At 37.2% G+C, this 25,837-nt stretch overlaps 2 protein-coding genes and 2 pseudogenes across 2 annotated transcripts; 3 read left to right on the top strand and 1 right to left on the bottom strand.

The window, feature by feature from the left end:
* On the top strand, positions 326-779 carry OR52A5HP (olfactory receptor family 52 subfamily A member 5H, pseudogene; annotated as a pseudogene).
* OR52A6 (olfactory receptor family 52 subfamily A member 6) lies at positions 7,134-8,084 on the top strand. Its single transcript, NM_001388885.1, has one exon. It carries the CDS (start codon positions 7,134-7,136, stop codon positions 8,082-8,084), a length of 951 nt encoding a protein of 316 aa, NP_001375814.1.
* Positions 8,085-16,401: 8,317 nt separating this feature from the next.
* OR51V21 (olfactory receptor family 51 subfamily V member 21) lies at positions 16,402-17,343 on the bottom strand. The gene has a single exon (NM_001388696.1). It carries the CDS (start codon positions 17,341-17,343, stop codon positions 16,402-16,404), a length of 942 nt encoding a protein of 313 aa, NP_001375625.1.
* OR52A5GP (olfactory receptor family 52 subfamily A member 5G, pseudogene) lies at positions 21,529-22,008 on the top strand (annotated as a pseudogene).

The raw sequence follows: 25,837 nt of genomic DNA, 5'->3' as shown, positions 1-25,837 counted from the left end.
GAATTGATCCCAGGTCTCCAGGATCAGGCCCTGGGCTGAAGGCGGCACTAAACCACTAAACCATCCGGGCTGCCCCTCCCAACAACTCTTGACTCACACTGGAGTTGTGGTGACACTCAGGACTGCCATTCTTATTTTTTTTTAAATTTGTTTATTTATGCACAAGAGACACACAGAGAGAGGTAGAGACATAGATAGAGGGAGAAACAGGCTCCCTGAAGGAAGCCTGATGCAGGATTCAATCCTAGGACAGCGGATCATGACCTGAATAGAAGGTAGATCCTTAACCACTGAGCGACCCAGGCATCCCAGGGCTGCCATTCCTGTAACACCATGCCTAGGACTCCTCAAATGTCATCTTAAACTCTACCGAACTACAGTCATCTCCCATACTTATTGTGAGCACATGGCCATTGTGAAGGTGGCCACTGAAGATATCTGTCCGGGTCAACAAGATATATGGTCTTTTTATTGCCTTCAGTATCTTGGGGTTTGACACAATCTTCATCACCTTGTCTTATGTTCAGATCTTTATCACTGTGCTTCAATTGCCTCAGAAGGAGGCACGATTCAAGGCCTTTAATACCTGCCTTGTCCACATCTGTGTCTTTTTACAGTTCTACCTCCTTGCCTTCTTCTCCTTCTTAACACATAGGTTTGTTTCTTACATACCACCTTATATTCATATCCTCTTATCAAGCCTTTACCTGTTAGTCCCTCCTTTCCTCAACCCGATAGTCCTGGTGTGAAGACCAAACAAATCTGTGATCATGTCCTGAAAATATTTTTCTCCAAAAAGCCATCTGGATTATTGTTGAATATTTCTATAGGCATTTTAAGAGGATTCAAAGGAGCAACATCAATATGTTAAATATTAATATCTACCAAAAATATCTGTGTTCCAAGATATTTAATTTTATATGCTTATAATAGAATGAGGAGTTCAATAACCATAGATGTCTTAAGAAATTTGGTTTGTTGTTCATATTAGAGCAAAAGAATGCTGATATTTCAAGGTTTTTCAGTTATTTCTGTGTTTTTGCCCTATTTCTTTAAACCTAGAGGTACCTCTCTGGCAAAACTTAGACGTACATAGAAGCCAAATTACACAAAACAGCACAATTCCAGGTAACTTCCAGGGACCAGGTCATACATCAATATTCTCAAACTGGTAACCCAGCCCAGAGCTATATTTTTCTGACTATATCTCATTTTTAATATTTGCTTGTGTATTTTATTTTGACAACTTTGGAATCACCTATGTTTGATTATATTCTGCAATACTGAAAAAAATAAAAATAATTTAAAACCAGTGATAAAAATATTAGCAACACCAAAAATATATAAACATAGACTATAAATGGTGATGAGTTTGCTAAGAGAGGTATACTGAAAAGATTTATGGAAAAGGTAAGCATATTCACTAATATGCTTTTTTAACAGTTTATCAAAGTAAAATTCATGTATAATAACTGATTCACACCTATGAATCCATCACTACAATTAATAATAAACTTAAGCATCACTCCCAAATATTTCCTCATGCTCTTTGTGCCAGAATTCTACTGAACCTCCTTACACACTGGACAGGCCCCATCAACCATTGATTTACTTTCTGTCACTACAGAGCAGGTTTTAGTCTCAAGAATTTTATAAAAGTTGATTCATAAACTGTATAACCCTTTTTGCTTGTCATCTTCCACTCCCTAATATGCTTCAGAAATGAAAATATAATCAATACTTTCACAAAGATAATCCTTCTATACACACAAGTTTCATGATTTTACCTAATTCGAATTTTGTACAAATTTGAAGGTGGAAGATCTAAAAACGAACATACAAAACGGACTTCCACTACTGCATGAGGTAATTGCCTAATGCATGTATCTTGAATATAAGAACTGTGTCAAGGATGCATGGGTGCCTCAGTGGTTGAGCATCTGCCTTTGGCTCAGGTCATAACCACAGGTCCTGGGATCGAGTCCCATATCAGACTCCCGGCAGGGAGCCTGCTTCTCTCTCTGCCTGTCTCTGCCTCTCTTTTTGTATTTCTCATGAAAATTAATAAAATCTTTTAAAAAGAGACCTCTATTGGATTTATACTTGTTATCAGCAATGCATAGGGCAATCAATGCCTGAGGCTTCTGAGAATCTCAACAAAATGAGAATAATGAACAATTTGAACATTTTGTTGATCAATGGTTTTCAAAAGGAATCAATGTGATGACTTAAGGTAATATGTGACATCATTACCTAGAATATCTGCATAGAAGGGAGTTTATTCTGATACCGCCAAGAAAAACAAAGATGATGACTTGAATGAACCATGATGAGACCCTGAAATAAAGTATGATCCAAACACAAAACTGGCATATGAGAGACTGACTCTAAAGAAGTGATTTCAGACCTTCACTCTTTGTTGTTCCTCTGCCCACCTACCTTCCACCACTTTCAGGATGCACCAACAACAGATATCTGGTTAAATTCTATTCATTCAACTTTCGAGACTGTGAAACAATAAGATGATTATCAAAAAAAGAAATGAGTATACAGAGAGACATAGCTTCTTCTCAAATTTTGGACTTCTACATAGTCAGAGGAAGAAAACACCCAAGAAAACATAGCATTACAGAAAATGGAAGGGACAAAGGCATTCAAAAGGCAGAGGTGGTAGAGGATATTTTTTTTAGGAAAAAAGTCTTGTTGAATAAAGCAAATAAATTTGAGCCTTGTTGTTCTTGATGTTTAATAAAATGTATGTGAACATGAAATATATACAAAGTAAGAAATGGCAAATACCATGACAAAAGGAATGAAACATATTGGTGGATATTAGAGAAGGAAAAATATGATTTTTGTGAGATAATAAGCATGGAATTGACACATTTTGATTCTGTTTAGGGGATTAAGTGTTTCAGGAAGTTGTGGCAATCATAGTACATACTGAATAATTGATGAGGACATTATCCTTCCAGGAGAAGACAAAGGCAACCATATGAATTTTAGAGATTATATACAAAAAGGATGATTAATGGATATAACTGTGTGATATTTCTGAATAAGAAGTCAAAACTAATACAATATGATACTATTGCTATAATCTGGACCTGTGTACACTGTTGAATAAAGGTATTGACAAAGAGGCATCCTGGCATCTCTCTCAATCTATGGAGAAATTTTAGTTTTACACTTTTAAATATGGTATTCAATAGATTTTTCATGGATATATTTAATCAGTTGAAGAAGTTTTTTATTACTCCTAGTTCTCTGATGGTTTTTACTTTAATTGGATATTGAATATTTTCATATGCTTTCTCTGAAGTTATTGAAATCATGGCTTTTTTCCTTCCTTTTGTTTACAATGTTAGTTACATTGATTGACTTTCTTTGTTTTTATTTACCTAATATTTAATTGACACATCTAATTATAACAACAAACATAGCATGCATCAATTGAGATTTAGAGGAAAACAGCTGACTGCTGACCAGCTCCAAATTCAGCTGGTGAGGAAAGGAGAGAAAGACTGAGGGGAGAGCAGTTCAGCTCCCTGGAACATCAACTGGCGTGTGTCTGGCAGGGGAGAGTGGCAGTGAGCTGCATCAGTCACTTCAGAAGTCAATGAAGAGCTTCTGTTGTTGTATTCTTATCTTACCGATGATGGCAATGAGGCTTGGAAGAGGTAAAATAAGTATTCAGAAGCACAAACAGCCCAAGTTTGAGTCCTGGCTAGGAAGGAGCAGAGCTGTTTCCTTCCAAAAGTTGGCTTTTAACCACCACATGCTGCTCAAATAACCTCACAGTATTATGTAAAGTATACTTTTGCCTCTGGCATTTGGTTTCTCTCAGGTAGTCAGTGGAATGGTCTGCACCAGGTAGCACATGATCCCAAGAAGGGTAATTAGCAATTGGTATTGATCAGGACTTGAGAGTCCTGCATTTTATTATATCTAAATCTACTTCCACTCTCCCTAGAGATGGTTTTTGTGACCTCCTTGATGAACAAAGACCAGGCAGGCTACTGAGTCCAACTGATTGAGTCCCCACGTGGATCTGTTGGTATTTTGGTTGCCACTTAGTCCCCTTTTCAGGTGAAATCATTCCAAGCTGCAGATTCAGGAACATATCAACTTTTGAAGGTATAAAGAGGACCTACCCCCAGAATCGTGCTGCATGTATAGTCATTGAAGAGCTTCTTCACTCCCATCTTGGGGGTCCCCCTTGAACTGGGTATTCCAGCTAATTAGGTGCCGAGTCCAGGGTAATAGGAAAACACATGTATAGGTTAATGGGTTGAGATATGTGTCACATTGACATAGGCCCTATGTATGATGCAAGGAATGAGGGACTTACTCCAAAAAGCTTGCTATGAGAGCATGAAGGGAATGTCCGAAGATAAAAAAGGACAAATGGTATAGCCCAGGAGTCAGGCAGATGGACAAGAGGCTTACTATACAATAACTCCCTGCAACTTCTAAACTTCCTCCTACAACTCTATAACACGCGCCTCCCTGGGATCACTGAACTGCATCTGGAAATCCTCTGAATCTCCATGGGATGGTCAAGACTAAGTAAGTGGGATAAATAGGAAGAGGCTACCATTTGTGTGAAAGCAATTTCCTTTCCTTAAAAAGCCTGGGATAAAGCTGGCCACTTTACTCATGCAAGACTTGGAGTTCCAGCTTTGGAGTCCCCATTTTGTGTTCCATTTCTCCATCATATAAGTAAGTAAGAACAAGGAATCACATATGTGGTAGTGTGAAACACACTACACTGTTTGAATTAGAGAAGATGCTTCAATAGTACCAGCTCCTGGCTGCCCTAGATATAGCAGGTCTCCTGGGAATTGAGTAAGACGTTGTCCTGAGAAATGATGGTTGTTCCTGTGGCTCTAACCCTCCTTCTTTGCCACAGGGAGTAAAAAAAAAAAAAAAAAAAAATCTCACGATATGCAAGAAGCTTATGAAGTTTGGTCATAAGGGAAAACTATGTTAGAAAACCCAGACAATCCACTCCTAGGAAAAGCAAAGATCAACCTTCTCCTGATCCAGTCACCTCCCACTGCTGCTTCTGGATACTAAGTAAGTATGACCATCATGAGGAAACTTCTCCTGTTCTAGCCACTTACCTCTGCTGCTTCTATATACTAAGTAAGTGAGTAGCAGTTTAGCTCAACTTGAAATTCTAAACGTTGAAGTATAAACAAAGTACAATCAATGAATATAGACTCCACAGCAAAATTGCTAATCATTAAGGAATACAAATAAATTTTTGGTAGACTCTTACTTTGAGATTTAGAAAGTACAATTCAAAAGCACTCATGATAAACTGGAAAATCTGTGTTACAAAATAGAGAGGTTAAGGAAGTTAGCAACATGCTGCCGGCCAAGATGGGTAGAACTGCATATGTTTTAATTGAAGGAGAACAGATCATGAGTAACTTGAATCTTATGATATTTTTACTGAATATCTGTAATTCAAAAAGGGGGATGGTGGTTTCAGAAAGTTTGTCTCTTCCACACGAGGATAAGTCTTTCTAAAAATGAGCATTGCACAGTAGACAAACAGGCATGAAAAGGCAAAAGCACACATAAAGTCATCTCCAGGATTCCCTACTAAAGAATTCTCCTTTAGGAGGGTGATATAGTGGAATAATATCCACATCATTCCAAATTTGAATTTTTAGAGGAGTCATTAGGTTGTTGGGGGCCAGGGAAAAGCTCAGATTAATATTGGGACGTCAAGACTTAATTTATGGGCTGATGTTTCCAAATGCTTCAGGAAAGAATAATTTAAAGATACACAGATCAGCTTCATTTAGATCTCAACAACTGATCACTTAGGCAACCTCTGTGTCCTCACTTAAAAAAAATGATCAATGTGTAGTCTAGTGAGCCTCACATCTGAACTATACTTCATTGCTGGAATGCAGTTACTGGAGAGTGTGAAGTGTCCCCAGTAACAGTCTGCAGATTGCAATGAGAATTGTTTTTGGAAACTTCTCTTCCCATCTCTGGTGCCTCCCCAGGCACTTCCACATGAATGTACCTATATGTTTGTTAACTATTATCCATGGAATCTCTTGATTAATTTTGAAAAAAAAAAAAACCCACTTCTTCATCTTCTTCTTATGTCGGCTTCTGTAGGAGATAAAAACTAGAACTTTTTACTTGCCCTCACTGGTATGTACCCCCAATATCAATGCAAGGATCATCATCTCTGCTGACACTAGGCTCCCAATCTCATTCACTTAACCTTATCCTACATCAGTCACTTCAGCTTCTTCCTTCTGGCTGTCTTGGTGAGACACCCAGGATTTCTCTTTTATACCAGGTACCCTTTAACCCTTTTAATTTTATTTAATATTGTCAAACTGTCCTTCCTCTATAATATGTGCAAAAAAGAGTGTGAGAAGCTATGGGCGCCTATTTCACCAAACTATTTGCATTGAGCATTTGTGTCCTGAAACAGAATTGCCATAGAAATTATGCCGCTGCCATTGTCTTTCTTGATAGAGTCTGGTTCCACAGCAGTGTCATATTTGCAAAACTTTAGTGAGGAGGAAATTCAAGATCATGAATGGTTATTATATTTATGTATGATGGGATCTTCAATTGATACTTTATCAAAGAAAAGTTGGTATATTCCATAGAAATACCCAGATTTCTAATCTAGGTTGTATACATGATAGAAAGGAGACAAAAGATGAGAGAAAAATGAGGCTCAAGGTACAGTGGATTTTGGTGTTTCTCTGTTTACAGTATCATTCCAATTTTTTATTCTCTGATTTCTATGACCAGGTTAAAAGGGGGAGAAGATGGAATGGGGCAGGAAGAAGAACCCCACTAAGCAGCGTGATTACAGTGGCCCCATCATAAGGATGTTGCCCAAATACTCAGTTTTCATGTTGTGGGTATCACTTAGTGTGGGTGGCTGATTTTGGTAAACTACACACTGTTAACCTTTCCCTTGACTTTTTCTAACTCTTTAAAAAATGATAACTAAGCTGTTGAATTGGTTCTCCTATTCTTCTCATTCAGTAATTTATGACTGGATAAAAAATAGGACATATTAGAATACACAGAATTATTTTTGCTAAAGCTAGCCTCTTTAACAAAGAGACCCCTGGACTGCCATGCCTATTACAAATGGCACCATGTTCATGCCCTCTGTGCTGATCTTCATTGGGATCCCTGGTCTAGAAAGTATACAGTGTTGGATTGGGATTCCATTCTGTGCTATGTACGTCATTGCTTTGGTGGGAAATTCTCTGCTATTGATCATCATCATATCTGAACCCAGTCTCCATGAGCCTATGTATATCTTTCTGGCCATGTTGGGAGCCACAGACATTGCACTTAGCACCATCTTTGTCCCCAAGATGCTTGGAACTTTTTGGTTCCACTTGCCAGAGATCTTTTTTGATGTTTGCCTCTTTCAGATGTGGCTCATCCACACATTTCAGGGTATTGAATCAGGAGTCCTGCTGGCTATGGCTCTGGACCGCTATGTAGCAATCTGTTACCCTCTGAGGCATGCTACCATATTCACTCGACAACTAGTCACTCACATTGGAGTTGCAGTGACACTGCGGCCTGCCATTCTGGTCATCCCATGTCTGTTGCTCATAAAGTGTCGTCTGACACTTTATCGAACCAAGTTAATATCCCACACTTACTGTGAACACATGGCCGTCGTGAAGCTTGCTGCTGAAGACGTTTACATTAATAAATTCTATGGTCTCCTTGGGGCTTTTATTGTTGGTGGCCTGGACTTCATGTTGATTGCCCTCTCCTATGTACAAATATTTATCACTGTCTTCCGCCTGCCTCAGAAAGAGGCACGTCTTAAAGCATTTAATACATGTATTCCCCACCTATGTGTCTTCTTCCAATTCTATCTCCTTGCTTTTTTTTCCTTTTTCACTCACAGATCTGGATCTTATATTCCATCATACATACATATCACCCTGTCCAACCTTTACCTACTGGTTCCACCTTTCTTCAATCCTCTTGTCTATGGGGTGAAGACCAAACACATCCGAGAGAAAGTAGTAAAAATGTTCCATTGCAAAGACCAGGTTTGACATTTATGGAAACAGTTCCTCCTACAGATTTCATGGCTCGTTTATTGGTCCTGTGTGATGTGAAAGTCCAGCCAATAGATAGGAATATCATTATGCTTTGTAAATAAACAAACAAACAAACAAACAAAAATCATATAAACAAATACATTATTGTGTTAAAAAAAAATCCCAGCCAATATCAACTTTAAGTTAGAAGGCAGTTAGAAGAAATAAGGGAAATAGAAGATCAGATAAGATACTAAAAAACTCTATGTTGGCTATAAGACAGTCAGAATTCATCACTCTCCTGATTATCTGAGACTGCTCTGAATGGAGTAGATAAATTAGAGATCCTTTTGCAAACTGTAGTGGCACATAATACAATGACTTTTTTGTCCTTAGAACAGCAAGATCAGCCCCCTTTATATACTATACAAGTCCCAGTACATTCTTTCTCCAGTTCTTCTAAAATCTTTGGTGTTTACTTTATCCCATAAAAATACATCCTTTGAATATCTCTTTGTTAAATATAATCTGAACTTTGAAAGAAATATCTATAAATATCTCTTTCTTCTCAAAGCTTATCCCTATTAAATACTTTGTTTTTAATCAAACTGGTGCTTCACATGACCTAAACTATGTTTGCTCCAACACATCTATGATGAAGGCATATAATATCATGCTACTGTTCATTATTATTAAGTTTTAATTTAATTTATTCATTTGTATAAAGAGGAAATTGATAAAAGCTCTGGTATTTGGTGATTTTTTTTTTTTAAGATTGTGAAGACAAGTTGTAGAGGTACTGTAAATGAGTTATTCTAAACATCAGGAACAATCATTTTCCTGATTCAACCAACGATAACCCTTTGGTCTAAGAAACCCGGACAGAAATTCTGGAGGCTAGGATTCATGATATACTAGTTTTCCAAAGCATCTTTTGCTTTTTAATATAAGCAAAGTAATTGCATTAAGATTTTGTTATGCATGAAGATGCTCATACACTAATGATAATATTTCATAAAGAAGCTGCATTGCGCAAGCCCATCATATATGAGGGCAAGTCGCCAAATATAGGTCAAGACTCTTATAGCAAAAGCAGATTGCAGTATGGTAGGCAAAAAAATCATTGTGGAAGCTGTTACTTGCATGAGTTCTAGAGTCAAAATGAGCTTGGTTCAAAATTTTGTTTTTCCAATTCCTAACTACATGCATTGGAATACAATTTGTTGTCATAAATTCAGCCGCCTAAACTATCAGCAAGGAAGAACAACATGCATTTCATTGGGAACTGGGGACAGTGGTGGGTAAAACATAATGGATATGCTTATGTAAGGCCCTTCACATGGGGTTTCATAACTGGTAAGAACTCAGGAGATATTACCATGGCCATGATGGTCATCATCATCATCATCCTTTTCTTGTGAAATCCACATCACTACTATTAAAACTTAATAGCTTAAGAGCTTAAACTGAACTGCTGGGCCATGACTTTCCAAATAGTTTCTTAATATCACACTGAAGTTAATTGTAAAAATACAGATTAAAGCTTTATATGCCTCAGTTTGTGTTATGCTTTATTCACTTGTACTTATGTTTGAAGTGCTATTTATAAGTCTATCTATATCTATATTTATCTAGCTGTATGTGCATAGTCAAGTTTGTTAATTTTAAGTGATCTTATTTGTTTCCTTATATTAGTTTGCTTGCATTTTCAGCTTTTCATAGACGTGTGTTAAAATGTTCCATTACAAATGTGCATTAGTCAATTTCTCCTGTTAGAGCTGCTGATTTCTTTGATTTGTGTATTTTTAAGCTATGGATAGTTAGACACTTCCACTTATTGAGCGCATAAAGATCTAAAGTTAAGGGATTTTCCTTGCTGACTGACCTTTTTGTAACCATGAAACCCTCCTATTTCCTTAGAAAGGCATCATGCCTGAAAGTCTCAGGTTTGTTATTTTCTACTAACCTTTAGTTTAGCTCCATAATCTTGTCTTCTACTCTGTAATTCTGCTTTCCCGAATTATTAGGTTTGCCTCCTGTGCATTAGTGTTTTCTAATGTCTATCTGCTCATTCTTCCTATCTGTCTCTTTTTCTTTGAATTTTAACTTTTAGTATATTGTATATTTTTGGTAAAATTTCCCATATTTTTGTATTTTAAAAATGTATACTTTTTTTTATCATCCAATCCTCTATTTCCTGGAATCCATTAAACATTGTTACTGGCAAATCTCTGACTGCTATTTACAATAAATACATTTGTGGGTAGGTCTGTCTCTTCAGGTTTTCTCCCTGCTTTTGAACTCATGTTCTTGTCTCTTGCCATGTCTACTAATTTCTTATTGAGTATTTAACATTATTTTGAAAAATTATGGAGGGCAGATGAAGTTATATTTTCCTCCAGTGATAATTCACTTCTTCCTCTGTGATAAGCACCATATAGGATTTTTACATTGATCTAAAGAAAACTCTGAGTTGAAGCTTATTCTATCACTTTATTGACCAGTGGCACTTTTGAACTCACTTATGGCTTGATCTGCTCAGGCTTTCAATTGTGAGACGTGGTGTCAAGGAAACAAAGACTGCCCAGAACTCCCTCTTATTTTTCAAATGCTTTCTGCATACTCTTTTGCTCCCCATTCCATGATGTCTGAGAGTTTAGTAAATGTCTCCTCTGAAAACTAACACGTCATCAGTGTCAGGTCTCTGTTCCTCCTTTCTTACCTGGAATGAGATCTTTTAGTTGTTTACTTTTGTCTTTTATGTTCTGCCACAATCCCAACATCTGTTTTCTGACCCTCAGAATTGGCTTTGTGCAGGAAAATCTTCCCTCTTGGCCAGAAATAGTTGATGGCTCTTGGCAAATGTGGCTTCAGAAAGTCAGCTTTGTATGACCTCTGAAATACTCCTTCCTGAAATCTTATTGCTTCAAAATGTCTCTGATGCATTTTTTTTCCATCTCTGTATACCTTCATTACTTGTTTATTAGGTGTACTTTTGTCTCTAATTTTTTTCTTCTTTGTCCTTTTGGAAGGTAGGACAGAATTATAATTTGATTTCATGTACAAAACATTTTCATTTCCCTTAACACATTTGTGATTATGCTTAGAAAACTTTGCCAATCACAAAATTTGTATAGGCGTTTAGTGTATATGAAATGGTGCGTGATGCCTATGTATCAGTTAAAATGCATCAAGGCAACAATTAAAATTATTGCATATCTCAAGATAATTCTCTTTTGATAAATATATATGTTTTAAATTGAAACAATACCATTAATTGTATATAACTCTAAGACTGTAAAATGCTTTTGTTCTCTCCTCTCTCTCTCTCTCTCTCAGTAGAGTTAATTAGTGAGTGTATCTTCAGATTTTTATATATTGGAGACTATATGTAGAGTTATTTTAAATAAAAATAGATCATATAATAAATTCTGTTCTGCAGTTTTCCAACTAAATAGCTAATAATGAAGGCAATTCTCCAAATTCTGACTTATGGACTTTTTCACTTTAAAAATGCCTATGGCATTGAATATTCTAGCAGTGCCATAATTCAATTAGCTTTTTCTCTCAATAAACATTTTCTGAAATATATAATGATGTAATAAACATTCATGTGCATTTACTTATATTTTCCTAGCCAAAAGTGATTTTGCACTATGCGTTCAAGAAAGAATTGCAGTGTAAGTATAGATATAGCCTATAACCTATTTTTATTATTTGCTGCAGTTATGTTCTGTGAAGTCACTGCACACATTGCAATAATAAATTCTGAACCACAGCATTAAGTTGCTTTTCAGCCTCTGATCACAATTTCAATAAGAAGAAGGAGAAGAAGAAGAAGAAGAAGAAGAAGAAGAAGAAGAAGAAGAAGAAATAATAATATAATATAATATATTATCTATAATATGTAATAATAATATAATGAGATAATTGCATGGTCCTTCTGTTCAAAGACACATTTTAATACATAGTTCTTACAAATAATGAATTTCATAAAGGATCTCATTGTAGTGAAACACTAGCTGAGATGTGTTTGACATTTCCTTAGCCCTGGGTGATGTGTCTATAGATTCCTTTGGATTTCACCCTCACAATCTGCTACCCATTAAACTTTTCTTTTTCTTTTTTTGCTACCCATTAAATTTATTTAATCCCTCATAATCCCTTGAATTCACAAATTGTTTCACTTTTCTTTTACATAGTTTCATCGAACACCTTAGATGTCACTATAGCACTTGTAGAATCAGCCTCATACACAAATTGCTAAACCTCTGTTCTGTTTTCCGGATGTACAGTATTTTTATCTCCTTAATATTGATCTCACTATCAAAGAAGCTATAACTCACACCTATGGGCAGCTTAACTGCCACACTTATTTACCGGATAAAATAGATCACAGCCTTGTGTTTAAGAGCCTGGACAGCATTTCCATAACCTGATTAGGGGGCTATCTTCAACAGTCCCCTTCATCATACGACCAACAACAATGAAATGAGAAGAATAAGACATTAAATAGATCACAAAAAGGGATACTGACTGAGTCATATAGGAGATGACACCTAAAGGTAGAACTTCACCTTGTCTAAACTCAGCTGGGAACATATGTTAGGCACCTCAATTTTTTTTGTGCTCTGCACATGTCCACTGATGGTGACAATACTGGGATACTGATTTTAAGGTTTCAAATACATTTAAACAATATGGTGAATTCGCACAGAATCTGTAATAATAAGAATCAACTAAATATATATATATATGTAGATATAAATATGCATATGTAGTTATATATCTGTATACACATACATAATGCATTAATAGCTAATTTCTCATTATGTTATCAATTTAGTTACAATTCTTAAAAATAAAGTATAAATGTGTAAATGCAGAATTTTGACCATAATAGTTTATGAATCCCCACTTGAATTTTTTCCTTTTCACTAGTATTCACTTCGGCTCATTTAGCTTTTTGTATCTTGTAGTCAGCACATAGAGGGAAGAGTTTGAAATTTTATAAAAAACTGTAAGAAAACTAATTTTCTTAGAAATATCCTATGAGAGGGCAGCCCAGGTGGCTCAGCGGTTTAGCGCCGCTTTCAGCCCAGGGCCTGATCTGATCCTGGAGATGTGGGATTAGGCCCGCATCAGGCTCCTGCATGCAGCCTGCTTCTCCCTCTGCCTGTGTCTCTGCCTCTCTCTCTCTCTCTCTCTCTCTCTGTTTCTCTCATGAGTAAATAAATAAAATCTTAAAAAAAAAAAAGAATTATCCATGGAGAAAAACAAAAGCTCAACTTATGCAAAATTCAAGTTCCCAAACCCATTTTAATGTTGTATAAAATGGGCATAATATTATTGCCCTTGGATAACTCAAATAGTTATTCTTACTTCAAAATCTAACTTATAATATCTATAAATGTTTCCATTTAATGTCAACCTTTATGCATATATAATAGGGATCATTTATATTTTTATCATCAATCAATAGTATAATTGAATGTAAAGCTTCTTCCACATCCTATTTCTCTAATTCTTCTAACAAGGAGAAGAAATAAGACATGTTTTTCCCACTGTAACTAGAACAAGTCAATTACCAATGATTTGCAAGAAGAATCTTTACGAAATGAGCTACAGAGGAAATGACTGATGGGAGAGCCAGGCACTCTGCCATAAAGAAGTACCACCACAGAGAGCCCAACAGAAAGGAGCCATCAAGGTAAAGTCATCTGACAAGGGCAGAGCTGTTTAGGCAGGCAGACTGTAGGGATGCATGGGTTTATACAGTAACAGTTTGAACAGAAGAATAACAAACATCAACTTGATGGCTTCTAATTTAAAAAAATCGTATTGGGGCGCCTCAGTGGCTCAGTAGGTTAAGTGTCTGCCTCAGCTCAGGATAGGATCTCAGGGTCCTGGGATCCAGTCTTACATCCTGACCCTTTGCTCAGCAGGGAGTCTGCATGACTCCCTCCCTCTGCCTCCTCACCCCCACTCATGTGGTCTCTCTCTCTCCCTCTCTCAAATAATTAAATAAAATATAAAAAAATCAACTTAAATTTCTAATAAAACACTAAAAGACAAAGATAACCAAACAAACATTGTTTTTCAAATTGAATTCTCCCATTTGTTAGAATATTGATGATGGAACTTCATATACCTGAAGATACATGTGCAACAATTTGCTTCCTCCTATCTCTAGAGTTTAACTGTAATTAATCACTGCTGGTAACTACTGCCATAGGCATTGCTAGTACATAGCTCTGAGTAAGTGATAATATTCAAAGAAATAAAATAAATATTGAGACTAATACTATGGGTTGTGTTTTTTTTTTTAATTTCCTCTTTTTTCTATTTTGAGAAGTCAGTATTTTTTAAAGGTGAGAACCAAAAAATATATATCTGGATTTTATGATTGAATTGAAATTCTTAATTTTATCTATGAAGAGGATAAAAGCTGGAAGTGAAATATACACTGAAAAAATTCTCAAAAGCACAACCCCATGCCCAGCTGAGCTACTGATATTTTACAGTCTGTACCTCTGAATCCTCCCTTCAAAATAAAGAAGTTGATCAAACTCTCTTTTAAAATGTCACATAGCCATTAGAAACGACAAATACCCACCATTTGCTTCGACGTGGATGGAACTGGAGGGTATTATGCTGAGTGAAATAAGTCAATCAGAGAAGGACAAACATTATATGGTCTCATTCATTTGGGGAATATAAAAAATAGTGAAAGGGAATAAAGGGGAAAGGAGAAAAAATGAGTGGGAAATATCAGGGAGGGAGACAGAACATGAGAGACTCCGAACTCTGGGAAACTCAATTTATAAAAAATAAATAAATAAAATAAAATGTCACATATGGAGACATCAAGATTATAGTCAATTGACAAATCTCGTGAGTACCAAAATCTATGTAGATTTGGGGGTGCACAGTAGAATATGTAGGAGTGTGATAACTGACTCCATCACTGTTCACCAAATCTTTTGCACTAAACTATATAATCTAACCTACCAGTCCTGCATTCTGTTAGGTCAGACAGAATGGGTTTTCCAGATGCTTTTGTTTAATTATAAGCAGAAGAGGTGTGAATGACCGTGTGAGGGTCAGGAAAGGCCACCCTCAAAGTGTGACATAAGGTCATAAAGACTATTTTGAACTAACAGCTTCTGCAGAAAGACTGACTCTTCTTTGTCTCCAGAATTCAGTAAAAACATCTCCCCTGTGAAAGGTCCCCTCTTTCCACCAAAAGGTAAAGAGACATCCTTATCATCAGAGGTAGGATATGCAGGGCCAAAGTAGCCTATATAAATAAGCCTTGTAAAAAAAAAAAAGAAAGAAAAAGCTAAAACTGAATAAACTTTGTAAATATTACTAATAAATTACTCCAGCCTGGATTCTAGTCAAATTTAGAATTCCTTACTAAATGAAGCTGGTAAGCATAAGATTTATTTGTCTTGTCAATTCCTCACAGCTTTGTATTTCTTTGTCTAAAATCCATAAAACTTTCATGCCAAGGCACCTGGAAGGCTCCGTTGGTTAAGTGTCCACTGTTGGTATCAGCTCAGGTCATGCATGACCTTTCAAACAGGATGGAGCCCCACCGGGGGGCTCTGGTGCACAGCCAGGGATCAGCTTCAGAATCTCTCTCCTTTTCTTCTCTCTCTCTTTCTCTCTCTCTCTCTCAGATAAATAAATAAATAAATAAATAAATAAATAAATAAATAAATAAATAAAATCTTAAAAACAATAACAGCTTCATGCCTTGGCCATTTCTTTAGGTCTTTACCACTGTGCCTCTGTGTGCATTTAATTAAATTATGTTTGTTTCCTCCTGTTAATCTTTCTCATGCCAATTTAATGCTTAGACCAGTTTAGGAGAATCTTGAAGAATAGAGTAAAATTTTCCTTCTCAACAACCTCAACAGACTCAACTTGTGACACCTGATGCTAATAAGTAAAGGCTACTTGTCTCATAAATATACAGATATACCAGTTACATGAAAAAGTAAAATCATACTGTGAATTAGAATTCAAAAACATGGATAGGACTGCAAACTTAGTAATTACCCAAGCAAGTGCTCATTAACACACTATGGAATATAATTCACTGCAGTTAACATTATACTTAACTTTAAAATTAGGAAATGAGATCAGCAACACATGCTCTGCTTATTTCTCTGGCTTTGCCAAACTGTATTAGAAAATGATGATCATATGGCTTTAATCTGTTAAATATTACATATAAATGTATTACTTCTGCTACAAATTGTCATTAGTCATTCCTCTTAAAAATACTACTTTCCCATCGTAAGGACACAGGGACCTCTAGTACTCAGTTTTGTTTGGTGAACCATCTCTGGAACCTGCTGCGTATTTGTTGGGTTTTGACACTGTAGATGATGGGGTTCATCAAGGGTGGGAAAAGGATATAGATGTTGCCCATGAGAACATGGACCACAGGAGACAGATGCTTTCCAAAGCGGTGCACCATGGTCAGACCAATGATTGGGATATAGAAAACTAGCACTGCACAGATGTGGGAGACACAGGTCTGCAAGGACTTGAAGCGCTCCTCCCGGGATGCAATAGTCAAAACTGAGTGCAGGATCAAGACGTAGGAGATGAGAATGAGCACTGAATCCAACAACAGTGTGCAGATCACCAGGGCTAAGGCATAGAAGCTGTTGAAGCGAATGTCAGAGCAGGCCAGCCGAAGTAGGTCCTGGTGCAGGCAGAAAGAGTGGGAGAGGATATGAGGACGGCAGTAATGGAAGAACTTTAGGCGGACAATGGGAGCAGTGATGAACAGGAAACTCCTCCCTACGATGGCCATGCCCATGTTGATGATTCTGGTATTGGTGAGGATGGATGTATACCTCAGAGGATTGCAGATGGCAGTAAAGCGATCAAAGGCCATGGCAAGAAGGACTCCAGACTCCATGCATGACAGACCATGAACAAAGAAGGTTTGAGCAATGCAGGCATCCAGACCTATCTCCTGGCTGAGCCCCCACAGGATGCCCAGCACCGTGTGCACTGTGGACAGCCCCATGCACAGGTCAGTGAGGGCCAGCATGGCCAGGAAGTAGAACATGGGCTGGTGCAGGCTCGGTTCAGTCCGGATCACATGCAGCACCAGGCAGTTCCCAGACAGTACCATAGCATAGATACAGGAGAAAGGGATGGACAGCCAGGGATATTCTTGCTCCAGTCCAGGGAATCCCGTAAGTAGAAAGGTGAAGTTATTGACTTTGGAAACAGATTGAACAGACATGGATGTATAAAGACAGAAACCTCTCAGGAAAACAATATAGTTAACTGTTCATTTAGAATCCTATGTTTCCCATTGTCTTAGTAGAAATTTTGAAGTGACTGCTCTGAAAGAATGACTGGATTTAGCACCATGGCTCATTACATAATAGACCAAGGCTTGTATTTTTTCGGGAACTGCTATTTGCTATGAAACTGGTTTTATGCCTGCATGTGAAACCTCTTTGTTATTAGGTCTACATCAAAGGTTTCTGTGTTCATATCCACAATCTCACTGTCACTTCCTAATTCAATGCTTCATACTATAAATAACAGGGAAAAATGTGATTTCTGGCTTGTGAAAGTATAATAGTGAAGTTTACGTATACCTAGTAGAGAAAGAAAACACATTTGAATCCTTGCCCCTAAAACATGGTAATTCGAATTGCTAATCACTGCCATGGAGTGGAAGATTAACCTGCTTCTTCCAAAAGACACTCAGCCACTTGTAGAATTCATCTCTCAGCCATTGTTGTCCATTCTGATATGTCCATTTCATGGAACTTCATAAAGACCTCATCAGTGGAAATGGTCTCACCAATCTTGCAATGAACTGTTTCTTCTCTCTTTTGCCCCAGCGGCATCAATGTTCTAGGACTAGCATGATTTATGCAGGTGTGAGAGTCACCAGAGTAAACCCCGAATCCTGGGAGGTGCTGAGTGAGTGATGCAACATATAGTGGCTGTGTTCCTTTGGGAGAATGAGGGCAAACACAGGGTTAGTGTCTGCACACTACACTCTCCATTCTATCAAATTCTGAATATCTTACAATTGCAATTTTTAAAATATAATTCCTTTACCCAGGGAGATTTGGAAATGAACTTTGGACTTACAGATTAAGAAATATCTTGTAAAAAAAAAGAAAGAAAGAAGAAAGAAGAAGAAAGAAGAAAGAAAAGAAAGAAAGAAAGAAAGAAAGAAAGAAAGAAAGAAAGAAAGAAAGAAAGAAGAAAGAAAGAAAGAAAGAAAGAAAGAAAGAAAGAAAGAAAGAAAGAAAGAAAGAGAAAGAAAGAAAGAAAGAAAGAAAGAAAGAAAGAAAGAAAGAAAGAAAGAAAGAAAGAAAGATCTTGTAGCTTCCTTCCTCCTTAACTGGTCTATACATGTTTTGTTTTGTTTGTTTTGTTTGAAGGGCAGCAGTAATAGCTGATGTAAAACAGGCCCTTGTCATTAACATAAAATTTGATTTTATTTTTCTCCATTTGAGTTATAAATTTTTATTCTCTTTTAGAATCCTGGCTTCAGTCTCAAGGAATCACCTGCTGGCAAAGAAAGCCTTATGAATCATAATAGTTTTGTATAAGGCTGATAATCCTTATAAGCTGCTTGAAATCTGAGTCTCTATTCTCAAAGCAACAATATTACTATGCATTTCTTTTTGGCATTTAATGAGGACTAGGAAACTTAGCATTATTTAATTCTCAGAATTAGAAATTTGAATCAGAATTATTGAAGGATGATATCTTTTCTCTCTAATAGGCAGTAGACCATACAGATAAAGAATGTGCTTATAGAGCCTGACTTTCTGGTTGGTAAACCCTTCCCCAACACCTGAGTACACTGTCCTTGGGCAACATACTTAACTTTAAAACAGTGTTCTCATCTAAGGTGGAATAATATTATTATTTCATAATTGTCCTGACAATTTATTTAGATGAATTTATAAACCATTTGGATTGTGAAAGACAAAGAAAACACTTAAAGGAAATTGTTATTTTTTCCATGGTAGAGAAAAAGAAACTGAATTTAGGGTGGCATTCTTTAAGAAGTTATCCATGAACCACCAGGGACTATTGAGTACTTGGAATGTGGCAAGTCCCAATTGAGATGTTATGTAAGTACAAAATACATACTAGGTCAAAGACTTAGTGTGGAAAGGATGATTTAAACTGTCTCCCCATATGGTCTCATTCATTTGGGGAATATAAAAAATAGTGAAAGGGAATGAAGGGGAAGGGAGAAATAATGAGTGGGAAATATCAGAAAGGGATACAGAACATGAGAGATTCTTAACTCTGGGAAATGAACTAGGGGTGGTGGAAGGGGAGGTGGGTGGGGGGTGGGGGTGACTGGGTGATGGGCACTGAGGGGGGCACTTGATGGGATGAGCACTGGGTGTTATGCTATATGTTGGCAAATTGAACACCAATAAAAAATAAATTTATTAAAAAAATAAACTGTCTCCCCAAAATGTTTATATTGACCACGTGTTGACATAGTATTTTAGATGTAGTAGGTTAAAGAAAACATTAAAACTTGTTTCTCATTCAATTTTACTTCGAATACCTAAAGCTGCATAAGTGGTTCACATTGGATTGCTCTGGGATGACACTTGGTTAGCGATAAGTACTAGAAACTTTCCCAGGATCACTTAGCTATGTTGTTTAACATTGTTCCAAAAACTTTTATGAGTCTTTTGGACCTAACTGTAGAATATTTCTACCTTAGAAAAGAACTTCAAGTATGTTGAGAATGTTCAAGTCATTCATCCGGATCATTTCCAGTGTGTTGAAAATTCTAGTTCAGGAACTCTACACTAAGGAAACTCACTGTGGAGAGACTTTAATGGTGTGGTTTCCTTTAATGTTGTGGTATAAACACTTTAATATTCCCCTGTTATAAATACTTAGAAATACTGGATGAGTTTAAACAAAACCTTTTTCAATTACCAGAAGTCAAGATTTAAAAGGTAAATGAAAATGACAAGGATATGTGCCAAAAATTACATTGTTTGCTTAGGTCAACTGATATTGGCAATCCAAGACCTGTGAATGATATTCACAACACAGGACTTGTGTCCCCACACTCATTTAGGAATAGAGGAAAGATGGTTAAATTTGAACTGAGTTCCCATGTAAAACCAGAGAAAGGAGGAAATCCTCTCCTTAGTAATAATAATAATGAACTTTGAGTACCTTAATGCTGTGAAATTAGTCAAAGAGAGAAAGATAATGTATGCTATCTTTTATATGTAAGTGGAATCTTAAAACAGCTGAACCCCGTACGATATCACATATATGGAATCTAAGAAACAAAAAGAATGCCTGACAAAGAATAAGGAGAAACAGATCCATGAATACAGATCTGGTGGTGGCCAGAGGGGCAGAGGTTGTGGGCGGCCAAATTGGTGAAGGGGACTGGGAGACATAGGCTTGTAGTGATGAGATGAGCAGTTACATGATAAAAAGTACAGCATGGGAACTATAGCCACGGTTAGTATACGTGTTGCCGAAGCGAGCACAATATAGCCACGGTTTGTAATAGCCTTGTATGGAGCCACCTGGTAGCTAGATTAGTGGTGATCCCCTCAGAGTGTATTGACTTGCTGAATTACTATGTAATATCGGAAAATAAGTATCATCACGTACTGGGAACACTTCAATAACAACAAATAGCCAACTTATAAAGACAGATACAATAGTTGGTATCAGGGGCTGAGGGTGAGGGAATACAGCAGACACTTTATTACTAGATAAATAAGTCCTAAAGATCTGATGCACAGGAGAGTATAAATAATAATATTGTATCAAAAATATTAAACTTACTAAGAGACCAAATCTTAATTATTCCCACCACAAAAAAGAAAACAGAATTATGTAATGTGATACAGTGTTAACTAAATATAATGGCACTCACATTGCAATATGTGAACATATAAAATCAACAAGCGCAGTTAAGCTTAAAAATGTTCAGTCACCTATAATTCAAGAATAAAGGACAGAGGAGATTACCATCTTTTATCTAACTAAATTATACATTGCTAAAACAAATCACATGGTACTATTTTTATTTTTTTTTAAGATTTTGTTTATTTATTTGAGAAAGAGAGAGAGAGAACAGGAGGAACAGAGGTAGAAGGAGAAGCGGATTCCTCACTGTACAGGAAGCGCGACACTGGTCTTGATCCCAGGACTCAGAGATCATGACCTGAGCTGAAGGCAGACACTTAAGTGACTGATCCATCCAGGTGCCCCTTATTTTTAATTTTCATTTCAATGATAAATAAAGGAAGGAGAGGATGATACATGCTCTACAGAAAGTATACTTTACTGCAGTAAAGTGATTTCCTCTTATTTTTTACATATGTAATCTTGACGGGGACTAGAAGGTGAAACAGCAGCACTACTACATGATTCTACTGACCATATCATCATGCTCACTCCCAATGCTTCCATCTTCATGCCCGCTGTGCTAACACTCACTGGGATTCCTGGGCTGGAGTCAGTGCAGCATTGGATTGGGATTCCATTCTGTGTCATGTATTTCATTGCTGTATTCGGGAATTCCCTAATTTTAGGTATAATCAAATATGAGCACAGCCTCCATAAGCCCATGTACATATTTTTGGCCATGTTGGGGGCCACAGACATTGCACTTAGCACCTGTATTCTTCCCAAAATGTTAGGCATCTTCTGGTTTCATTTGCCAGAGATTTCCTGTGCAGCCTGCCTTCTACAAATGTGGCTTATTCACTCATTCCAGGCAATTGAATCAGGCATCCTACTGGCAATGGCCCTAGATCGTTATGTGGCCATCTGTGACCCCTTGAGACACACCACCATCTTCTCCCAACAACTTTTGACTCACACTGGAGTTGGGGTGACACTCAGGACTGCCATTCTTATTTTTTAAAAAGATTTTATTTATTTATTCACGAGGGACACACAGAGAGAGGTAGAGACATAGGCAGAGGGAGAAACAGGCTCCCTGAGGGAAGCCTGATGCAGGATTCAATCCCAGGACACCAGATCATGACCTGAACAGAAGGTAGATCCTTAACCACTGAGCCACCCAGGCATCCCAGGGCTGCCATTCCTGTAGCACCATGCCTAGTACTCCTCAAATGTCATCTTAAATTCTACCGAACTACAGTCAAGTCCCATACTTATTGTGAGCACATGGCCATTGTGAAGGTGGCCACTGAAGAGATCTGTCCAGGTCAACAAGATATATGGTCTTTTTATTGCCTTCAGTATCTTGGGGTTTGACACAATCTTCATCACCTTGTCTTATGTTCAGGTCTTTATCACTGTGTTTCAATTGCCCCAGAAGGAGGCACGATTCAAGGCCTTTAATACCTGCATTGTCCACATCTGTGTCTTCTTACAGTTCTACCTCCTTGCCTTCTTCTCCTTCACACATAGGTTTGGTTCTCACATACCACTATATGTTCATATCATCTTGTCAAACCTTTACCTGTTAGTCCCTCCTTTCCTCAACCCTATAGTCTATGGTGTGAAGTCCATGGTGTGAAGACCAAACAAATTTGTGACCATGTCCTGAAAATATTATTTTCTGAATCAATTCGTAATCACTAGTAGCTCTTTCTATGGGCATTCTAGGTTGATGCAGAGTAGGAACAGGAATATGGTAAAAATTAAATCTCTTAGAAATATCTGTGTTCCAAAAAATCTTTACCTCTCAGGTGCTCATAACTCAGAGAGATTATATATACATACAAACTGTATTTATATATTTATAAATTAAATAACATGGTCTTGAAGACCTGATGGCTCGTGGCTTAGAAAACAAACAAAAAGGGTAATTAGAATGATGAAATGAAAACACATCAAATTGAAGCCTATGGGATGCCACAAAAGTAGTACTAAATCGGAATGTAATAAGAAGAAATGTCTATATTCGAAAGGTCAGATATCTCAAATAAATAATCTAACTTTACACCAATGAACTAGTAAAAGAAGAAAAACTGAACCAAAATTAGCAAAAATGAAATAAGATTAGAGTAGAAATAACCATAGTAGAGAACAGAAAAAATAATTGGGGGTAAACAACAAAAGTAAGAAGTTGTTTATTTTGAAAAGATGAATGGGACTGACAGAACTTTAAACCTAAAAAGAGAGAGAAGACTGAAATGAATAAATCATAAGTAAAAGAGGATACATTACAACTGACAGCACATAAATACAAAAAATCATAAGAGACCATGATGAAAGGTGATATGCCCACAAATTGGATAAGCTGCAAAATAGGGTTGATTTTTTTTTCCACAATAAAAAAAGAAGTCAAGAGAGTCATTTCCCTTGAAGAAGGGATGACTGTGAAGGGGAATGTTACAGAATGGGAAGAGGTGGGTTCTTCTGGGGTACAAGTAAGCTTATAGTCCTCATTCAGAGGCTAAGTCATTTATGTTTACTTCATGACAATTATCTCAGTTGGACAACATATGATTTTTATATGTATGCTAGAATTCAGTAAGATATTTTTTAAATAAGTAAATAATTACTCAGCAACAACCCAAAGCAACACAAAAAGAAGAAAAAGATATATTAATGATCCACTGCACAGGAAAGGATTCTGAAGGGACATCAATAGAAAATGCACGGGGGGATTCTGCTTATTCCAAAACTGCAATCATTGCTTCTGATGTTGGGCGTTACTGAACACCTATTTCATCATTAATCTTAGTGACTGTGCATTAAATAATTCTAAAATATAATCTCTCTTTTATATCAGTACTTATTCCCACTTTAATCTTCCAGGAACCCTTCTGAGAAATAAAATATTTTTCATTATTCATTTATTGGTATTTCTTTTACATGTCTTACTTCTGAAAGTTATGAAAGTTAGCTTTCTAAATTTGAAAACTAGTCTGTCATCTCTGTATATTATGTAATATTTGTTTTAAAGCAGCTTTAGATTTCTTGCTTCTTTTAAACTTTTTTAAAGATTTTATTTATTTATTCATGAGAGACACACAGAGAGAGAGAGGCAGAGACATAGGGAGAGGGAGAAGCAGACTCCCTGCAAGGATCCTGATGCAGGGGTCAATCCTAGGACCCTGGGATCATGACATGAGTCAAAGGCAGAGGCATAACAGGCTGAGCCTTCCAGTTGCCCCAGGAGTGTCCTTTCATTAGGTAACATTGATCATTTCTTATGCTTGGTTTTCTATACCCCTTCTAAGGCTTTCACAGAAGATAATCACATTATCTCCCCCCCCATTTCTTCTTTATGCTACTTCTTCTTCCACATAGATCATGTCTAATCTATCTGTGCTCATGACCTGGATAGCACACAACACATTTTAATGATAAATGTATATTGAATGAAGAAACGGCAGAATAAAAGGGGAACCCTCTTGCACTCTTGGTGGGAGTGTGAACTGGTGAAGCCACTCTGGAAAACTCTGTGGAGGTTCCTCAAAAAGTTAAAAATAACACTGACCGGTAGCCCTGATGGCTCAGCGGTTTAGCGCCGCCTTCAGTCCAGGGCGTGATCCTGGAGGCCTAGGGTCCAGTCCCATGTCAGGCTCCCTGCATGGATCCTGCTCCTCCCTCTGCCTATGTCTCAGCCTCTGTGTGTGTGTGGGGGGGTGTCTCATGAATAGATAAATAAAATCTTTAAAAAAATAAAAATAAAAATAAAAATAGAACTGACCTACGACCCAGCAATTGCACTGCTGCGGATTTACCCCAAAGATACAGATGCAGTGAAACGGTAGGACACCTGCACCCCGATGTTTCTAGCAGCAATGTCCACAATAGCCAAACCGTGGAAGGAGCCTCAGTGTCCATCGAAAGATGAATGGATAAAGAAGAGGTGGTTTATGTATACAATGGAATATTACTCAGCCATTAGAAATGACAAATACCCACCATTTGCTTCTACATGGATGGAACTGGAGGGTATTATGCTGAGTGGATTAAGTCAATCGGAGAACGACATACATATGGACTCATTCATTTGGGTAAAACAAAACATAGTGAAAGGGAATAAGGGGAATGGAGAGGAAATGAGTGAAAATATCAGAGAGGGTGACACAACATGAGAGACACCTAACTCTGGGAAATGAACAAGGGGTAGTGGAAGGGGAGGAGGGCGAGGGGTAGGGGTGACTCGGTGACGGTCACTGAGGGGGGAACTTGGCGTGATGAGCACTGGGTGTTATGCTATATGTTGGCAGATTGAACTCCCATAAAATCCAGTTCCACAGTCAAAAACAAACAAACAAACAAACAAAAAAACTTACCAAATTACACCCTTTAAATGTAATTTTATTGGATATCAATCATACCTAAATAAAGCTATTTTAAAATTTTTAAAAAATGAATGACAGAATAAATACACGTTACTTTTTTAAACCAAAACCAAAAACCAAAGCATTAATTTTCATAATAATATTATTTCCATATTTTCTAGTTTGAAGAACAAATAGAGGAAGAGGTGTTCAAACTCAAATAACTTAATCAGATCGTATTTTATTGACAACAATAGTTCTATGTCACAATTTTAATTTCAAAGAACATCAATCCCGGGATCCCCGGGTGGCGCAGCGGTTTAGCGCCTGCCTTTGGCCCAGGGCGCGATCCTGGAAACCCAGGATCGAGTCCCACGTCGGGCTCCCGGTGCGTGCAGCCTGCTTCTCCCTCTGCCTGTGTCTCTGCCTCTCTCTCTCTCTCTCTCTCTCTCTCTCTGTGACTATCATAAATAAAAAAAAAAT

The sequence above is a fragment of the Canis lupus genome, chromosome 21 (genome assembly GCF_011100685.1).
Source record: "Canis lupus familiaris isolate Mischka breed German Shepherd chromosome 21, alternate assembly UU_Cfam_GSD_1.0, whole genome shotgun sequence".
Taxonomy (NCBI): domain Eukaryota; kingdom Metazoa; phylum Chordata; class Mammalia; order Carnivora; family Canidae; genus Canis; species Canis lupus.
Note: the sequence above shows the minus strand (reverse complement) of the source record. Positions and strands in the feature narration are given on the sequence as shown.

Excerpts from the sequence above, each read along its gene's own strand:
- OR52A6 (NM_001388885.1), top strand. The coding sequence starts at position 7,134 with ATGCCTATTACAAATGGCACCATGTTCATGCCCTCTGTGCTGATCTTC.
- OR51V21 (NM_001388696.1), bottom strand. The coding sequence starts at position 17,343 with ATGTCTGTTCAATCTGTTTCCAAAGTCAATAACTTCACCTTTCTACTT.